Source organism: Telopea speciosissima, chromosome 11 (genome assembly GCF_018873765.1).
Source record: "Telopea speciosissima isolate NSW1024214 ecotype Mountain lineage chromosome 11, Tspe_v1, whole genome shotgun sequence".
Taxonomy (NCBI): Eukaryota; Viridiplantae; Streptophyta; class Magnoliopsida; order Proteales; family Proteaceae; genus Telopea; species Telopea speciosissima.
Genome location: NC_057926.1, coordinates 54,909,375 through 54,930,381, shown reverse-complemented (window position 1 = coordinate 54,930,381; position 21,007 = coordinate 54,909,375). Strand labels below are relative to the sequence as shown.

General features: G+C 38.6%; 1 protein-coding gene and 1 long non-coding RNA gene across 2 annotated transcripts in view; both read left to right on the top strand.

Moving 5' to 3' along the window:
- The first annotated feature begins 2,842 nt into the window (after positions 1–2,842).
- On the top strand, positions 2,843–5,717 carry LOC122645380 (multicopper oxidase LPR1 homolog 1-like). Its single transcript, XM_043838689.1, has 3 exons — positions 2,843–3,094; positions 3,902–5,362; positions 5,653–5,717. The coding sequence occupies exons 1-3, from the start codon at positions 2,843–2,845 to the stop codon at positions 5,704–5,706; spliced, it is 1,767 nt and encodes a 588-aa protein (XP_043694624.1). The 3' UTR covers positions 5,707–5,717.
- A 4,868-nt stretch (positions 5,718–10,585) lies between these two features.
- LOC122646735 overlaps positions 10,586–21,007 on the top strand; it is a 41,308-nt gene continuing 30,886 nt past the window's right edge. The window contains exon 1 of the long non-coding RNA XR_006330682.1: positions 10,586–10,680. This is a non-coding gene — a long non-coding RNA (uncharacterized LOC122646735). The remainder of the gene's footprint in view (positions 10,681–21,007) is intronic.

The following is a 21,007-nucleotide window of genomic DNA, read 5'->3' as shown; positions in this document are numbered from 1 at the left end:
TAAATAAATTCTAAAGATCAACAAAAGATATATTAATATAAAAATTCTACAAAGACAAAGTCTAAGTGAACCCAATCCAATACAATATAAGGAAGACACTGATCTAAGGGATGCCTTCGGCATAACCATCAACATCCACCTCAAATTCAAATTGACTACATCCCTCACCTACGACATTGCCATCAACAAGAGAAAACCAATTAAAACTTAAAAAATCAAAAGTGCAATATTACTTGAATATTTCAAAAACAGCTTTGTTAACCAAGATATCCACCACACAATTAACTAACCTAAACGTATGCATAATAGAACAAGAAATAAATCCCAAAATAACCCTTTAAAAATCTCCATTCTAAGAATAAGACAGAGTTTAAAACCTTCCTCCACGGGTGTTTAGACACATGTTTTTTTTTTTTTTTTAACCTGAATATTCTCTGGGACCCGGGCTGACCCCTAAGATTTTATTAAAATAAAATCAAAGAAACAGAATACATGAGGGGGGGACATACCCGCCTTACCCCTAACCCAAACGAATACTCAAATAGCTCACTCAACCGCTCAACAGCTCACACCCGCCCCTTACAAAGTGCTCTAGCATCTACTCACCAGCCTCCCCATTGCATCTTCGTGAACAATTTGTCGACACATGTTGAAATATAATACTGAGATAGTTATGAATTAGATGTAACGATTAGAGCTGACCTTTCACGTGTAAACATGTAATCCCTTCTAAGTATTTTCATAAACAAAAACAAAAAGGGTAGCTGGTTGACTTGCAACATCAAACTCGGAGATCTACACCAACCCACCTAATAACAGAAAGTAAGATTTAGATGGATTAATAGGGTTCTTTCATGCCTTCCAAAGTCCAAACGCCAAAAGGAGCAATTTACAATGACATCTTCAATGACGTCTTTAACGGTTTCATAGCGTGCAACCTCAGAGAGGTATATAGCTTTAGAACCAGCTGTATAGCTTTCTTTTCAAACAAGATCATAAGACTCTCAAATGGTTCAGACGGAAAAAGAGCCAGTCAAAAAAGCTAGCAAATTCCAAACTTAAGAATTTTGATTCAATGTGGAGAAAGGAAAAGAAGAATTAAAAGAGGAAAATCTATCCCACCAATTACTTGTAAAAAAACAAAAAAACCAAGAATGTAAATTGACGAAGAAAATAATTGAAATGGTAAACGTCAATCATATAATGTATACAATGATTTACGTGATTTGACAAGATTGTTTAATTATTTTGTCCACGGTGAGATGAGATCTACATCAGTATTGGTGGAGAATAGATTATAACCATTCCTCCTCACATCTCTCTTAGATTCTTTTAGAGAAAATCATCTTGCTACAAATATATAGTGAAACACTAAATAGATACATATTACCAAAATACCCATGTAGCTTTTCAAGTCTTACGACCTCTTAACAACCCTTTGGAATCAGCGCACAAGTGTATGCGAATGAATACAAGACATTGTACCCCCAACACTATGCTAAGATTAGGGTTACTGCATATATATTATGAGAAAAAGAAATACATGTTTCCAGTGTGTACTTGTCTTTCACAGTTTTTTTTCCCCTCTCTTTATAAAATATGTGGGTCTCTCTTTTTTCTTCACATTAATATACTATTTAGTTATCCACTATTGGCTTGAGGTATAAAATGCCTTAATATTAAACGAATAGGTATAAATCCCTCTTTCTATTATTATTTGGGCACTTTAATTTAGTTCTTTAGTAACGATGGGCAAGTGAGATTAACCCACTATGTGTTTGCCAATGCATCAACTAATAGCTGAATAGCTAGGCTTTAAGAAACAATATAAATTAAAGATATACGCGTTTAGGACTGTAACTTCAAAGTGCAAAACAGCTGAAGTGGGACTCCTTTTCCCCCATTTTTCTTCCTAATTTTACCTAACCCAAACAACCTTTTAGGAAGAAAAAAAGAATCGAACTGAAGAAGTAGAAAAGCATCAAAGGCCCTTAATTTCTTTGGTTCATATAAATCCTGAATAAGTGAATTTAAGAGAGAATCCATGCATTCAAACTGATCGATCTTAATCAAGGTATGTTTATGAACCCTTTTCATTAAGTGTATAATGGACTCTTAGGTCATGTCACCTAAGAAACCAAACCCTTCTATCTCTTGTCCACACACACCCACTCCCGCACCCATGTAAAGAAGATGGAGGCCGGAGAAGAATGAGAAAACAAAGGTAGAAATTCATCCACTTAATTAAAAGTAACCCTAGCTTTCCACTGTTTGCAATATTAGTCGTGATTTAATGGGCTGACCCTAGCTGTCTACCATTTTATTAATTTAAACATTTCTAATGATCGCAAGGGAAAGGGACAATCTGGTGAAGTTGCAAACTAAACCAATTTGTTTGATGGATTCAACTAAAAACCCACCGTATTGCTTGCTTAGGCAGCCAATTTGAATTGCGCCACGCGGCTTTGGGTTTGAAATAGGAGACTTTGGATGTGGTCAAGGAAACATGCAATTAGTCATTGCTCGATTATATATATATATATATATAGGGGTGAGTAGGATGGCCAATTCATCATCAATCTTGTGCTCACCACACGCCTTGTCCCTTCCATTCCTTTCTCTAGCTGGATAATTTTCATTCCCAAATTAAGGTTAGTTTGATTCGAAACAAGCTAGGGTGCTTATACTATATTGCACCACCACCACTACCGGACCTTCAATTCTCTCTCACAGAATGTGCCTTAACCCAATTCAATGACTTCCATCGATCCATTCTATAAACTGACTTGTTTTTTCTTTGGCTTTCTGTTTACAGACAAATCAACACTTCAAATCTACAAGAATGGGAGATAATAGATTATTATCAATCTTTGTTGTGTTAATCGTGCTGATTTGTGGTGGAGCGGTCACCCCAGTACCGTCAACCGCTGCGGAAACTCCGGTGACTGATGCAACCCTTCAGCAAGTTTCTGCTTCTCTGCAAATGTATGTTGATGAGCTCCCCCAAATTCCAAAGCTCTCTGGTTATTCAATGCAACACCGCAGCTCACCAGCACCTGGAAATCTCACCATAGGCATGTTCGAGAAGACATGGGTATATAAATTCTTCCTCCTCTTATCCCTACAAAAACCACCCCTCCCCCTAGAGCCTAGAGGTTGAAAATGGATCATTTGCACGTACATACATTTGAGAGGCAACCATATGTCCTTTTTATTTTCATAATTACCCCTCGACCCCTTTAAATGGCAAAAATGGGCATATGGTTGCCTCTCACATTTACATGCACCTAGTTTTAGGTGATAAAGATTTCAAACGAAATAATCTTATTGCATTCCACATAAATTAGATTTTAATAATCATTTAAAGCAAAAGAGCTAGAATTGCATTCCATCATGCACTGCTTATGGATGGATGCAAGAATTCTTGCACTTATGCAGTGTTGGGGTTCCACGTAGAAGACCAAAGTAATAATTTCACATCGGATGTGAATAGTTCGATATAGAGACTTCTAGAATCTTTATCCCCTCCAGTTCCATGCCCGGCTAGTTCCCCAGTGCCTCTAACGAGAGGGGGGCGCAATGACCATCCTATCCCTGCCCGAACACTGCTCAAGTGAGGTCAACCACCTCCCCTTCCCCCAAAAACTTATTAGAGACACTGGGGAACTAGGCCGGACAGAGAACTGGAGGAAATAATTTTCCTAGGTACTTATGAACCTTTTTCTTTAATGGGTAGATATTAAGGATGAGTTCTACCCAAGTCTTTAACAAGCGAGCGACATCTTTACAAAGGAAGCTTGTATTTGATAGTGAAAATGGATCCAAAAATTCCACTTATGGTATGCGTTAAATTAAGATCAATCACGTATTAATAGTATTTGGTTTTTTCATGCTCATGCAGAAATTCCACCGTGATTTACCTAAAACAACAGTCTTCGCATATGGTACATCGGCAGAGGAGGCCACCATACCTGGACCAGTGATCGAGGCCTTGAAACAGGTGCCTACATCAGTGACATGGGAGAATCACCTTCCTCAAAACCACATCTTCTCATGGGACCCAACCATCACCACTGCCATCCCTAAGAATGGTGGAGTTCCAACGGTTGTCCATCTCCATGGTGGCGTCCATCCACCACAAGACGACGGTCACCCACTCTCCTGGTTCACCTCCAATTTCAATGATACCGGCTCTCAATGGACCCAAGCAACCTACACATACCCGAACGTCCAAGCTGCCGGTAACTTATGGTACCATGATCATGCACTTGGGTTAACACGTGTCAACCTCTTAGCAGGCCTGATTGGGCCTTACGTCATCCGTGATCCAAAAGTAGAAAACCCTTTGAACCTCCCATCTGGATCAGAGTTTGATCGGCACTTGATGATCATCGATCGAAGCTTCTTCAAAAATGGATCCATCTACATCAACTCAACTGGTGATAACCCCTCCATTCACCCACAATGGCAACCAGAATATTTTGGTGATGCCATTATAGTTAACGGTAAGGCTTGGCCATATCTTAAGGTCCAACGAAGGAAGTACCGTTTTAGGATCATCAATGCCGCCAATGCAAGATACTTTAACTTCTCCTTATCCAATGGCCTCCCATTCGTCCAAATAGGATCTGATTCATCATACCTCAACTCCCCAGTCCAGACTCAGAGTATTCTCCTAGCCCCCGCTGAGATTGCCGATGTTGTAATTGACTTCTCACCTTCTCAAACCAATGAGTCTATCTTAACCAATACTGCACCTTACCCGTACCCGACAGGCAGCCCGGTAGACCAGCTGAGCGGAAACGTCATGAAGTTCATCATTGCATCGGGTAATCCGACCCGCCCCGATAATTCAAAAATCCCAAAAAGCCTAGTGAATTATCCGGTAGCAACAAGTGAAGGTGCAGTGCAGAAGAGGTATATCGTGTTGTATGAGTATGATAGTGCTACCGAAAACCCAACCCATCTCTATATTAATGGGAAAAGCTTCTCGGATCCGGTGACGGAAACTCCGAGATCCGGTACCAGCGAGGTTTGGGAGGTGATCAACTTGACCCCAGATAATCACCCACTCCACATCCATTTAGCCACCTTCCAGGCAATCAAGGTTCAAGAGTTGGTAAATGAAACTACGTTCTCCGATTGTATGACAGCAAAGAACGATGCAATTGCATGCAACGTGACAGACTATGCGATTGGGCAATTGTTAACAATCCCTAACTATGAGAAGACATGGAAGAATGTAGTGAAGATAGAGCCTGGATATCAAACTACTGTGGTTGTCAAGTTTAATATGGTGGAGACCAATACAACATATCCCTTCAATGTCACTGCTGCACCTGGATATGTCTACCATTGTCATGTAAGCTTCTCTAATCATGGATATCCTCTTGGTTATTTATATAAAAAAAAAAAAAGAAAAAAAAAGAGCGTATTTAGTGCACGAGACTCCCATCACATATAGGTTTGGGGAGGATCATAATGCATGCAACTTTATCCCTGCTTTTACAAAGAGACTGTTTCCAGACTCGAACCCGTGACTATTTGATCACAATGGAGCAACCTTAATTATATACCGTTGCACCAAGTCCCACCCTCTCTCTTTGTTAGTTATATAATCTCTTACTAATCTTTTGTTTCTCATTTATGCAGATTTTGGACCATGAGGATAATGAGATGATACGACCAATGAAGTTGACTCTTTGAACAAGGAAAAATGGAAACCAAACTTGAGTTACTAATAAGTTATATAGGATATTAACTCATGTAATCTATAGTTCTCAAAATTTTAGTTTGATTCTTATTGTTGATGAATTGGATCCCACGTTCTAAAATCAAATATTGTAATAGAGTCAACAAAAACTACATCAAATAATGTTTCTGTAGATATTTCTGATTTATATATATTATTGATAAATAAAGATGAAATTAGGGATTCTTTAATGAGAGAATAATGCAAACTGTCGAGTTTGGACTATGGCAATAGCGTACATCACAAATCATTCTCCCTCTCTTTTCCCATGCTTTAAGTTGTGAAATTAATTGCAGGCCAAGACGGTTTTACCATGTCGCAAAACTAAGCTTTAATAAAATGGTATGGAAGTCAATATTTAGAAAATTATGAGATATGGATCGGGAGAGTCAAGAAGGCATTTTAAAGGGTTTAACATGACTCTTTAAGGATACATGAAGATTTACAACTTTTCAAGGAAGCAATGTAACTTTCTAAGGTTATAAGGTAGAACACTCCAAAGTTCCACAATATTCAACTGAATAAAATTTCTTTAATCAATTTGTCACTATTTATTACCGTTTCACTTAGCTGTACATCCTTATCCTTCCACCTGTACATCCTTATCCTGTATCATGTACAACTATATCCTTCCATCTTTACATTCATATCTTGTATATCCAGTTCCCTTTTATAAAGGGATCAATTACCTTAGATTAGGGAGAGAATTTCTCCATCTATACTTGTATATATATATACCTTCACTGATAATGAAAAGACATAGAGTGCATTCACCACAATATTCTCCTATTTACACTATTGAATGAGCATAGAAAGAAAAATAAAATCTAATTTGCAAGCATTAATTGCATTCTATCCTACGACTACAATTAAATCAAAATTTACATCATAAAATAAAGGAAAAGTTAATCCTAATCTAAGCTACACTCCTTGACAATTAGAAATACCAAAATTAATAAAAACTAAATTAAAGAATTTCTCTCTCTCTCTCCTCAAAATTCTTCCCAAGGAGGGAGAACTCTCAAAAGTCAAAACTGTGCAAGGTTGTTGTCCATGTGGCGTCTTCTCTTTTGTTGATATTCTAATCAACAAAAGCCTTACTAAAATATAGGAAAGAAATAAAACAAGGAGAGATCTCATTAATCAATTCTTCCCAAAACCCAACTCTATTAGATTGTCTTTCAAACCGATACCTCTTAGATTCTCCATATATATATATATATATATATATATTTGGAACTGTGAGCTTATATATATATTTTACTGGTGGGGGGGGGGGGGAATTTGGCCCCAAAGAGAGTTGATCTTATGACCTCTTACTTTTGAGGTGTTGGTCTTTGCCAATTGAGCAACGTTGGAATAGTTTAAGAATAGTTTAATTGCTGCAGGATTTTAAGTTACGTTTAGGTTTGAGCACTGATACAATGCTATGGTTAGCTATCTAACGGAACCCTCCAAATGCAGCGCACTAAATGGTAATTCCCGTATTTCATTGCCTTTTTTTAAAGAACTTTTTATTCATGAAGTGCAACTTACTTAGGAAGAGAAGTAAAAGTTCTAAACCTAAAAAGGAAACCTTAGTAAACATTATCCAACTTGAATGTATAAATAAATTACTTAAATTTTTTTATCATATTTAGCAATGATATTCTTAGTTATAATTTTTTTTTTCCAAATACAAAGGATTTAGATGCAAAGTAAAATAATTTTTTATAATTAAATTTGGAATGATTTAAAATTAATAATATAATCATGTGGGATAACGATTACAAAAGTTTTATTTTTAAGTTTGAAATTTTCAATTCTTTTCTCTTTATTTTCCCTCGCAACTAGGGTTGTGATTATTCCCCCAAGATTAAAATCCTCTCCAATTCCCTAAAAGTGTGGTATAGTTCGGGGCTAAGAGCTCAACATGTGAAAGATGCTAAATCCAATGGAGCCGACATTGATCCCCATTTTTTTTTCCCAAACACGACACCGTTGGAATTAACATCTTTCATGTGTCAAGCTCTCAAGCCCAAACTCCACCACACTGCACTTTTATGGAATTGGAGAGGATCCCCCTTCCCCTTAGTGATGGAAAGACAGACTCTAATCTCAACAACCGCCTCCCACAATTGCATTGTACGAAATGGTATCTCTTATTTCATTCTTAAAAAACGAATTTATTTTTTTTTTTCAATTAAAGCTGGCAATCATCCTCTACGTGGACGGCCTAAGAATTATTTTTGGCGTGTGGGTGGGGTAATGGTCTAAATAGAGTTGGGAATTGGGATCCCGTTCCCGTACCAGGACGTACGAGAACGGCTGTGAACCGCACAGATGGAATTCACTCCAGTTGGATCCCACATGGGGATTCCATTTATGCGGCCCACAATTGTTCTTGTACATTCACGTACGAGAACAGGATCCCGCCACGTCTAAATGCTAGGATTATTTTATGTGACTTAAAGTTTAAAGATGAATAGTGGGTTTACTTGAAGATTTTAGAAGAGAAGAAAAATGTATATCAAGGAATGAATTGTAGTGGATATTCGTTGTAAACCCGAAAGAAGCCTTAATTGACAACATATCATTCATCGTAGACGCAAATACAATAGATTACCAAAGAAAACTTTTTCATTAACCAATAAATGGAAAACAGATCTACAACAACTCAAGTAGGTCTGGACTTCCTACTCTCTCACCCATGCTCAAACTTTGAGCCACAATGAAAAAACTCAGGCCACGCCGATACAGGTTAATATTAATGGAAGTATGGTTACAAGATTTGGACCCAAATAGAATTAACTATGTTCAAGATTTACACTATCTATTATAAATATACATATTAGAATATAATTACAAAACTAAAACCCTAAATACAGAACGCGGGAAAAGGAAACAGCATTTCGTTCTCCTATTATAACTAGCCAATTCCCTAAACACATTTTGTGAAAAAGTTTGTTCGATTTAATTTTCTACACTGCTGACAGGCACTCTCCCAGGCACCCCGAACTCGTCTTCGAATTCTCAGGAAGCTCTCATAGTTCTTCCCGGCTCCAACTCGGAGGTACTAGTGGAATCTGGATCTTCTTCTTCTTCTTAGGTACTTCCCCATTCCACAGTTCTTTCGTTCTTATTAGGTACTTCCTTTTTCCGAGAATCTTGGGTAGATCAGGTGAAGTTTTTCAAATAGATTTAACTAATTGTTTCAATAGTTTTCTAAAGTCTGGAATCTGGTTAGAAAATGTCAGGAGAATGATTTAGTTCTACAGACTAATTATTTACTTTCTTTCGACCGATCGGAAAGAAAATTTATGGTTTCATGAATCTGTCTGTCTCTGCCCCTATTAAATTGAGAATTGAGAATGATTTAGGTCTGTCTCTACCCCTAGAATCTGGTTTGATTATGTCGGGAGAATTATGAAATTCATTAGAAAGAAAACCTCTACCTATACACCTCTTTAATTTTCTATTCTATCTCTCTTTCTGGCATCTCCCTCTTCGTTCTTTACATTTTTAATTTGATTTTCATTTTATGTATTCTTGGCCAGAGCTGAAATTCACATTGGTTAGACGTTACAACTGTCTTGAAGGCGTTTAACAGAACGGCAAATAGCTAGAAGAGCAGATGTGGGTATTCATTCCATCCGATGACACATGTTTTCTTCCATTTAACTATTATTTTATCTTTAATATCTTTTCTTTTAATTTGATCTTTTTTTCAGTGTTCTTGGCCAGAGCATTAATTCGCTTTCAAAGTTAGACCGTCTTAGCCGCTTCACGGAACAGCAAAAGGCTAAAAGCTCAGGTGAGTCTTCACTCTTCATCTGATGACCCCTCTTTTATTCTTATCTCTGTGTCTCTCTCTTGCATTTCCCTAAGTTTTTATTTGGTTCTGGTTTTGGTTTTTTGTGTTCTTCACCATAGCAGAAATTCACATTTGATGTTAGATCTGCCTTAAAGCCGTAAAGAAGAGTTTCTTTTTGATGATTTAGATTCTTACTTTCGAGGCTCTAAGTTCAGGGTTTTAGCTTCATTTTAGGACGTATATAACTGTGGAGTTGCAAACAGATCTCTTTTTTTTTTTTTTTTAGAGTATAAGTTCTCATTAATTTTGATTTTAGAACAACTCAGTTGTCTTATATGCGACTTCTCCTGCCCTGATGCCTAATAATTCCTGCCAGAGACTAGTTAGTCCGCTACTATTTTGTGGGTTTGTCACCCTTTTCAATGGAGGGATGATGTGGCTGTTCAGAGTGTTCCTCTCCTTTCAAATTTGTGTTCCAACCAAGGTTTAAAAAACGAGAATCAGGATCTCCATAGGCCTCGGGTAATTTCGATAACCAACAAGGATTGGCCCAGAACCGGTATATTCCAGGCATCTAGAGTTTTTCCTTCTGTTACATAATAATCGGCACAAGCCGTATTATGTAACAAGGATCTGGCGAAACAAGGTGATAGGCAATCCTTCCCTGTAAAACATGGCATGTTCAAATTCTGATAGCTTTTAAACTAGACGGGGTAAAATACTTGTGGGTTCTAATACTTGAATGAGACTTTTGAAATGGGGGGCGGGGGAGCGAGGGGGAGTAGTTCAGGGATTCATATAAAGGAGAGCAGATCATTATGGCATTCCAGTGGTAGGTTTCCTTCACCTGCAAAAAAGAAAATTTCCACCTAAAAATAAGTTGGCATAAAAAATAAGTTGTGCAGAAGTCAACTGGAATACAATTTACAGAGTTTTGAGGATTTCGATCTATTTGTATAGTGTGAAGGTAAATTAAACCAAAATAATTCGATTCAAACCAGAAGATGAAAACCATTTGACTGAGTTTTGTCACCCACGACGATGACGAAACATCACTGGAGGGATTCAACACAATCCATTTTTTGGACTCATGTTGCTCCTGAAAATACTGAACAGCTTAAAGAGACAAAAAATGGTGATTTTCTTGCTCCAGATCTTCTAGGAAATGGTCTTAATCTTTCAAATGTCATTGAAGAAATGCATAGTTTTCATCCAATGAAGACAACATAGAATGGAATTAGGAAGTCTGATAAAGCAATTTTATAATTATTGTCAACCTGCAAAAGAATTTGATTTCCAATTTATAATGCTCATTCTGCTGTTATTTTATCTTGTTACTATCATTTCAACATTTTCTCACTGGTATGAACCTGTAAAAACAGAAAAGAACATTACTAACACTGCTCTTCGGATAATCTGGTGGTAATGTATTGTTGGGATTCTTTTTTTTCAGATGGATCCAGCAGCATACAGAGAAATAGTTCAACCACCACCTGCCTATAGGCAGAACAGAGGGAGAAGGAATAGAACACCAGAGGTTCCGAAACCGGTGTTCATATGTTTCCGCCCGAACTGCGGGAAAGAATTTTATACGAAGAAGGCGGGGAGAGACCACCAGAAGAAATGCAAGGGGTAGACCAAATTTGCTTACAAGCTTTTTTTTATATGTTTTAGACCGAATTTGCTTACAAGCTGTTTTTTTTATGCAGGTGTAAGAAAAAAAAGGAGAAAGTTACAGGGGCTGCTGAGGCCTGATTTGGTAAGATTTCTATTTCAATTTCAAGGGGTGTTTTTAATTTGGGAAATTGTTTGATATGATGTTTGCACCTTATTTCAGTGAAATAAAAATCAAATGGAATAGAAATTCTGAAATAGCTGAGGAGCTGTTTCAGAATTTCTATTTCATTTTATATCAATCTTGCTCTTTAACTAGCACATGGTTAAATAGATGGGCAAAGTAGTACTTTCATGCTAAAAACAGAACACCACCTAATGTAGTCCTATGTGGCAAGGAGACCAGCTACGAGCCAAGCAACATGATCTGTTATGAACAGGAAATCCAATTGGGCATAATAAGGGTTTTAGTCCAAATTAGGGTAGGGTTAGGGTTAGGGTTTGACGGTATGGTTATGCTAGGCAGGTGTAGGAAAATCTATCAGTATTGGTCCAGTGATGTTTGGATGAGTGGAAGTGAGAGAACTCAAAGGACTGTTTACTATAAGTTATGTTCTCAGGGTAGTTTGGGAACTAGCCTGTTGACTAGTTGCCTTGACATGTAATTTCTATCTTTTTACTTTTTTACTCTTTACCTCCTCAGGGAGGTTTATGTAATTCTCTTATTTCTATTAGTGAAGTAATATAGGAGTGGAGAGATCTCTCTCACACACACAATAGATTACAACCAAAACTATTCTCTTCTTCTCTTCTCTTCTCTTCTCTTCTCTTCTCTTCTCTTGCCGCCTTCTTCCTCCCCTTCTACTTACCTCCTTAACCTAAAATCTAACTTGGTATCAGAGCCTCAGGGTTTGAGAGTCGAATCCAGCTTCTTGTTCCCATTTTTTTCCTTCTCTTTGAAATCCTAAGGCACAAAGGATTTCAAGGAGAAGCTTCTTATGTAAAGAATCTGTTGAGAGAACTATGAAATAGGTTCGGAATAACCTATTCTAGTGATTACTACAGTTTGAGCTTCGATGCAGCTCATTTGATGATTTGAAGTTCTGCTAGCCAATGCTAGAGTTACCGCCAGTAATGTAATTCCAGATGGATGTCAATCCAACTAAAACCAGAACCAGAATCTGCTTGGGTATAATGCAATTGGTTAGGGCAGAATGGAGGTTTAGATGAACTGAGGGTTAGGGTTAATGGAGTTAGGGTTTGATGGTACGGATAGGAGAAGAAGGGTTAGGGGTTGGGATGAAAGCTTACTTGTGTTGGATGGATCCTTGACCGAGAACAGATCCGAGTAACTAATCTTTGAACCTTCACACAATCGACAAAGAACAAACTTGACAAACTTGAATGCACTCGAAGGAGAGAAAAAAAGAACTAGTGAAGGCTATCTCAGCCTCACCTTCACAATCTCAGACAAAGGGAATGCATTAAAACAATAATCTTCTTCATTAAATCGTGGGGGCTCAATGGAGCTCTTTACATTATATAGCCTTCAAGGCTGGACATAAAATAAATCCTACCTATGACTAGGACTCAAAATAGAAATAGGAATGCCAACTAGGACTAGGACTCAAAATAGGAATGCTAACTAGGACTTAGGTCTTCTAATTAGGATTCAGATTTGCACTAGGAATCCTAATTAGATTACAACTCAATAAAAATAAAACATAGGATTTCTAATTAGGATTCAGATTTGCACTAGGAATCCTAATTAGATTATAACTCAATAAAAATAAAACAAATACTAAAAATCCAAACGATTGTTGCTAGTGTAGGGATTCATCCCTACACCTACCCGATGGTTACTTAAGCTGTAGGGAAGAATCCCTACACCTGCGGCTGGTTTTAGACAGCCAGCCCTACATTGCAGTCCTTATATCTCCTTCTCTTGGCATGGGTTTGAGGATTGGAATGGGTCAATAGAATCGCTCAAGAGTGTTGTTTAAGGGCCAGGTGCTTCCTCTTGCTGCTTGAAGACTCAATCTGAGCACAACTCCTTTTCGTGGAAACAAGTTTCTGCCCAGTATTCCACTGTTGTAGGTTGCAGTCCTTGTTTCTTTCTCATTTCGGCATGGATTTGGTTATTGGAGTAGCTCATTAGGATCGTAGAAGGATCCTTCTTCTGCCTCTGGTGTTCTCTATTGATGGATGAGGCTTTCCTTTGAGCACAACTCAGTTTCGTGGTGTCTTTTTTCTACCCAGAGTGTTAGGGTGAGGCTTTCTTCCTTGCTGGAATTTCTGTTTTGTATTGGGAACCTCTATTTGGGTTGAGTGTGTCCTCCCCACTTGCTGTTTATTATCTGGTTTATGGTCAAGTGCTCTTCCCCATACAATATGGTTGATACAGCCACATCTGAACTTGGTTCGGTTGCTTCACAGCCCCTGCCCACAGTTCCTCCAGTTGTTTATGAGAGCATACCTACACAGATCTCCTTTGTGATGCTTGATGGTACTAACTATTTGGACTGGTCACACTCTGTGAGGCTTTCATTAAAGAGCAAACAGAAACTTAGGTACATTACAGGTACTATTACCGCTCCAGAGCCTGGTTCACCTACCTATGACCAATGGGGGGCCGACAATTCTACAGTCATGACATGGCTAATTTTCTCCATGACTCCTGAGATTGGACGAAGGTTTATTAGAAAGCAAACTGCCAAGGCAATCTGGGACAGTGTCTCCCAAACTTTTGATAGAGTGGGTGACTCTGCCAAGGTCTATCAGCTTCACCAAAAGATTAACTCCATGAGGCAGGGTGACAAGACCATTTCTGAGTACTCCAATGCCTTTCTCAGCCTTTTGGAAGAATAAGACCATTATAAGGATCTCCACTTAAAGGATCCAGTAGATGAAACTAAGGTATACCAGACTCTTGAAAAAGAGCGTGTCTTCACTCTACTTGGTGGTCTGAACCCCGACTATGAGCCCATCACGCTTCAGATCTTCGGCAGGTCTCCCTTTCCATCTGTTAGTGAGGTCTATAGTTACTTACAAAGTGAGGAGACTTGGCGAGTTGCTATGGGACCAGCTCCAGTACACTCTCTCTAGAGGTCAGTTCTCAACTCTAGTTCTTCCAGAGACACCTGTGGAGGTGGTAGAGGCCTAGGGCCTAACCGTGAGGTAGCCAACACAGTGGAGACAGTTGGTGCAAATGGAGTTGGTAGGGACAGGTTTAAATGTGATCATTGTGGGAGAACTGGACACACCAGGGATCGGTGTTGGTCTCTTCATGGCCGCCCTCCTAGCACACGTGGTCGTGGTGGCCGTGGAGGGGGAGTTCGAGCTCATTCAATGATGACTTTGGCAGATACTACACAGGATTACTCCAACTTTATGGATACAGTTGTCTACAGGGTGATATCACAGCTTAGCACATCTCCTACACCTACTGCAGCTAGCTCCTCATCATCCTCAACCTTACAGGTCTCCACCTCAGTCCCTACTGCAGCCTAATCTTGGGTCATTGACTCTGGTGCCACTGATCACATGACTGGTACGTCCCATAATTATGATTCCTATACCATTTGCTCTGATAAGGATAAGGTTAGGACAGCTGATGGCTCCCTATCCTCCATATCAGGTAAGGGTAGCATCCCTGTCACCTCTTCTATTCCTCTTACTTCAGTTCTTCATGTCCCTAACCTAGGAGTTAATCTTTTATCTGTGAGTCACTTGACTAAATCTTTGAACTGTTGTGTCACATTTTTCCTTCTCACTGTCTTTTTCAAGATTTGGTGACGAAGAGGATCATTGGTAGTGGACATGAAGCGAGAGACCCTTACCTTTTTTACACTTTTTTGCCCACAGCTCAATCTTATGTGTGTGGAAGTAATGATAGTAGTTCTGTGGAGTCTGTTATGTTATGGCATCGTCGTCTTGGCCATCCATCTTTTGTTGTAATGAGGAAAAAGTTGCCTCACTTATTTTCTTCTGTCTCTTCTTCTCATGTTTTTCAATGTGAATCGTGTATGTTTGCCAAACATTGTCGTTCTTCTTATCCATATCATGGCAATAGAACTGTTGCTCCTTTCCATATTGTGCATACTGATGTTTGGGGACTTTCCCCTACTACCTCTTTATTTGGCTATCGTTACTTTGTGTCATTTGTTGATGATTTTTCTCGTGCTACTTGGACTGTTCTTCTGAAGCATAAAAATGATGTTTGTGATGCCTTTAAAACCTTTTATTAGATGATTCTTACTCAGTTTGACACTCGAATCAAAATTGTTCAGTGTGATAAAGGGGGAGAATACATGTTTGTTGGCCTCCAAACCTTCTTTGCTAATAATGGCACTATCCATCAGCTAGCGTGTGTTCACACCCCCAAACAAAATGGGGTTGCTAAGAGGAAAAATCGCCATTTATTGGAGGTCACCCGCAGTTCCCGTCAGTGTCTTATCTCTAAGAATGTCACCTTTCTTGAATCTGTTCCTTTCTTTGTCCCTTCTCAGCATCCTCTTTAGGGGGAAAATTGTGGAAGTGAACAGGTTGCTGATTTTCTTCATTCTCCTCTACCTATCTCTCCTTTTCTATTTGAAATTGGAACACACAAGATTGTGGATGTGGTTAATACTGGTGATCAATCAGGTGTGAATACAGAATTGGTGGTTGAAAGTGGTCTTGGTAAGGAGAAAGATTACCACATTACATACAAAAGGGGTGAAGGCTTGCATAACCAAGGAAAGCAGACCTACCAAGGGTCCTATTTGGATCCAGATCCACATCTTGAGATTCATCCCTCTCAATCAGATGACATTCCTTCTCCTCCATCTGATTTAGACATTCCTATTGCGGTTAGAAAGAGGAAAATAGCTTGTACTAATCCTATAGCCCAGTTTGTCTCCTATGATGCTCTTTCTCCTACAAGTATTGCCTTTATTACTGCACTTTCTACAACTTCTATTCCCAGGAATGTTACTGATGCTATGTCTGACCCAAAATGGAGACAAGCTATGCCTGAGGAGATGGAGGCTCTAGAAACGAATGGTAGTTGGCAATTGGTGGATCTTCCCAAGGGACGTGTCCCAGTTGGATGCAGATGGATCTATACAATCAAGTATAAATCTGATGGTATTGTTGAGAGATTCAAAGCAAGGTTGGTGGCCAAGAGGTACAGTCAAGTCTATGGGATTGACTATCAGGAGACATTTGTACCTGCGGCCAAGCACAACTCTATAAGAGTTCTTTTATCATTGGCAGCCAATAACGAATGGCCATTATATCAATTAGATGTGAAGAATACCTTTATTCATGGTGACTTGGAAGATGAAGTGTACATGCAAACTCCTCCAGGCTTCAAAATGCCTTCAGCTGAAGGGAAAGTGTGTCTCCTCAAGAAGGCACTATATGGTCTCAAACAATTACCAAAGGTATGGTTTGAGCGCTTCCGAAAGGCTATTCTAAAGAATGGGTACTCCCAGAGCCAAACTGATCTCGATCTCTTTACCAAACGGGGCAATGGTAGCATCACAGCCCTCATTGTCTATGTTGATGATATTGTGGTCACAGGGGATGATATAAATGAGATAGGCAAACTAAAAGCTACTTGGCATGACAGTTTGAGATCGAAGATCTGAGCCGCTTGAAGTACTTCTTAGGAATTGAAGTATCAAGGACCAAGAAAGGAATCAACATATGTCAGCGGAAGTTTGTTCTTGATTAGTTGACAGAGACAGGGATGTTAGACTGCAAACCAGCAAATTCTCTTATTGAGTAGAATCACACACTGGGAGAAGATTGTGGTTCTCCTCTTGTTGCGGCAAAATACCAAAGGCTAGTGGGGAGGCTTATCTATCTTGCTATGACATGCCCAGATATCTCCTATGCAGTGGGAATGGTAAGCCAATTCATGCATGCCCCCAAGAGTGGCCACTTGGATGTTGTGTATCGCATTCTTAGGTATTTGAAGTCTTCTTTAGGGAAAAGACTATTGTATGTCAGACACAATCACTAGAGAGTAGAAGGTTTCACTGCTGTTAATTGGGCTGGCTCCATTACAAACGAGATCTACCTTCGGCTATTGTACCTTTGTGGGAGGTAATTTGGTTACATGGAGAAGCAAAAAACATGTTGTAGCCAGATCCAATGCAGAGGCAGAATTTTGAGCTATGGCTCATGGTGTTTGTGAACTCAAATGGTTGAAAAGACTTCTTCAGGAACTGTGATTTGACACTGAAGGCTGCCATCAGTATTGCCCACAATCCTATGAACATGATCGAACTAAACACATTGAGGTTGATAGGCACTTCATCAAGGAGAAGATAGACTCTGGCTACATTTGTACTCCTTTTGTGCAGACTGGTGATCAGCTGGCAGACATCTTCACCAAGGCTCTTGCTTTTCCGTAGTTTAGTACTCTCTTAAGCAAACTAGGAATGCATGATATATATTCTCCAGCTTGAGGGGGAGTGTTAGAGTTACTAGAAGTTATGTTCTAAGGGTAGTTTGGGAACTAACCTGTTGACTAGTTGCCTGATATACAATTTCTATCTTTTTACCTTTTTACTCTTTGCCTCCTCAGGGAGGTGTATGTAATTCTCTTATTTCTATTAGTGAAGTAATATAGGTGTAAAGAGATCTCTCTCACACACAATACATTACAACCAAAACTATTTTCTTCTTCTCTTCTCTTGCCTTTTTCTTCCTCCTCTTCTACTTACCTCCTTAACCTAAAATCTAACTAGCAGGTTAGGGTTTCAGGTTTTTAAAAAGATGGAAATTAGGGGATCTAGGGTTTAGACATGGCATTGAGCCAGGGGGTCAAAGTAGAGTTCTCTAATGGTGGTGAGTCACTTGGCCAGGATATGACGGTCTGTTGATGGTGGGATATGGCTAGTCTGAATTCACAAGAGTATGGACACCCATCTGAACATCCCATCTGCAGGTCCTACCCAGGTCTACGAAGCCTGGATTTTCGGTGAAAAACCATTGACGAAACCCTCGATTGAAATAGCAAGATAACAGCTTCAAGAACAGTAGAGAGCCCCTTTCTCTTTTTACAGTCAACAAAGGAGAAAAATGAAGCATCATAAATACCAATACCCCATTCAAAAATGGTAAGGGAATAAACAAAGAGACCGAAAGAAGGTCCGATTTGCTAACCTTAGCCACCAGCCAATAAAAAGTGATGTCTTCATTATCAATTTTATCCTTTCTTTCCCCAATTTCCTATCTGTAGAAAGATTTCTAGAATCAGTAATATTGGAATCAGATCGGAACTTAAGAGATTGATCAAAATTAGAATAAAGTGGCAAAAGTGCTTTCCATTGCACCTTGCAAAAAGGCTGCTCCTTTCAAAAAGAGATTGGGTAATTTTGTCATTTACCTAAGAAAAGCTTATAGGAGTGATCATATTGCTCTCGAATTCTTTGCACCTTGGGTGGGCACCAGGCTTTGGCTTTTCACTATAGCTGCTGCAAGACAGAGATGGCTGTAAATTGTAATAGCCAACAACGAGAAAAAAACAAGGAGATCGAAAATTATGAAGAATAAAAAAAGGAGAAGAAGAAATTAAAAGATGGATCTTTATGTTTTCTATATTACTCATTAAACTTCCTGGTTATTAGTTTATTACCATCTATTTAGGATCTTCATCCAGCCCAGGATGAAGAAATGCAACAAGGACAAAAGAAGGGATTCAAAGCATAAGATTGCTTACATTAGTGGAAACAGACTCAGCTTCTTCTAAGATTTGGCATGTTAAGTTCAGTCAACTAGGCCATACTAGATGGTATAAATCTTGAATTTGCAAAATGATCTCCAAGGACAAAGTAAAACAATCGGATAAATGGTTTAGTTCCATCTGCACCAAAGAAAATAAAAAAAGTTTTGTTCCATCAAAGAGATTGAATCACTAATTTATAATTACACAACTTAAGTAATGATATTGACTTCTCAGACATAGGCCCACAGGCCACAACCTTTCCCCTGCTGGCTGGAATCCAAATAGATATTTAGCCTTCAGTTTGCAGTTCACCAGAACACTTGACCTCACTGTCACAGTGTCACTGATGCAGTGGGGAGGATTCAATATCCTAGAATTGCATATATTCGCTTGGCAACAGATTTCTATAATATAACTCTCATTTTAATAGGGTAATTGAGTAACCATCTTAATTCTTTAATAAGATTGTACAGTCAAAATCCAGCATATATAGTAGAAACAGGAAAAAAAAAAAGATTATTTTACTGTGAAGAGCAGAGGAAGAAGGGGCAAAAAAATTCATGGGAGTGAGTCGAGTGACTGTCAACTCTCAGTCACAGTGATAGATGAAGAAGAAGAAGACACACAAACCGTGAGAATCTGAGAACACTAGAGGAGAAAGTCCCAAACTAGGGTTGAGCAGAGCTTGAGGCGGCAGAGGAAGAAAATCTCGCCTTCAAAGAGAGTGGAGCTTTAAAGAGGATGAGGTGCACACCGAATGGAGGAATTCCAAAAGGACCAAAACCCTAGGTTGAGGTTGAGCAGTTGGAGCCTTAGAGGAATTCCAAAAAGGCAAAAAACCTTCCAGGATTTGTATTTTGTTCTTATTTCCCCTTTTTGTTTCAAGATTTGTATCTTTTTAATTTTATTTTTTTCAATTAAAGAATTGATGATCCCATGAGTCTCACACACTTATAAAACCTGCACTTTTATCAAATAGGAATAAACCATGAAAGAAAAAAATAGTAGTTACTTAAAATATAGTTGGAAAACCGAGTTTTGACTGGACGCAAGTCATCCGAGTTGTCAAAATTTTGGAAAACCAAGTCAAGAATCCTGTAGACTGCAGAGTTTGTAGACTCTGTACTCTGTAGTCTGTAGACTAGGTGAGGGTAAAAAAATGACGAGATTAGGTCATAAATTGTCCGAGTCAAATAAGAACCGGTATTTTTACCTGAGTAATGATAAACTCAGCGAAAGACCAACGACAACAAGACTCGGTAACTTCCAACTAAAAATAAAAAAGCTAGACTCATCTTGACTGGGTTTAACAAGGCCGAGTTACCAGGTGTTTTCTGAAAGACAGTTTTTGTTTTCATATTTAATACTAAACTAATAAATAATTACTCTTACAGGGATGCAGAAGCGTTGAAGACATCACCATTTATGGCCAGTGGAAAAAGCCCAACAATCACACACTTTTTTCCATTAAAACATTAAACCGGTTCCCTCACAATTCAAATGATGTAGTTAAATGATGGATTTTCATGTAATTGTTGGCATATGTTAGGATTTGGATACACAAATGATTGAACAAATAGTACAGTTTTTTGTTCATTTTTAATGATTGAACAATTAGTATAGTTTTCTGTTCTTTACATAAGGAATGGAATATTGAAAAAGCTTGAGTTGGACCAATTGAACCACCGTGCTGCAGATCCAATCAGATCTGATGGCTCTGATTGGCCTGCAAGTAATGGGCCCAACGATGGAATAGAGGATATCTCAAATTGATGGCTAAATGTAGGCAACAGCTGATCTCAGAATTAACGGTCAGATTTTCCACCGAGTAACTACCAGATTTCAAGTATAATATTAAGATATAAAATGAAACTTAAATTAGCTTAAATAATGGCAATTAATTTGGAGCAATTGAGGGGAGAGAAGATATGGAGGTTAGATCTTAAATAGCTTACAATAGAAGCAAGGAAGAGGGGAATTAATGTGACATGCTGTCCCACTAAAAGGAGAAAAAAAAGTTGCGATTGGAATGAGATAAAATCATCCTTAAAATTAGGATCTAAAACTGAACAAATTAATAAAGGGAGAGAAGAAGAAAAGAGTAAACCATGGTGAAGGAGAATAAAAA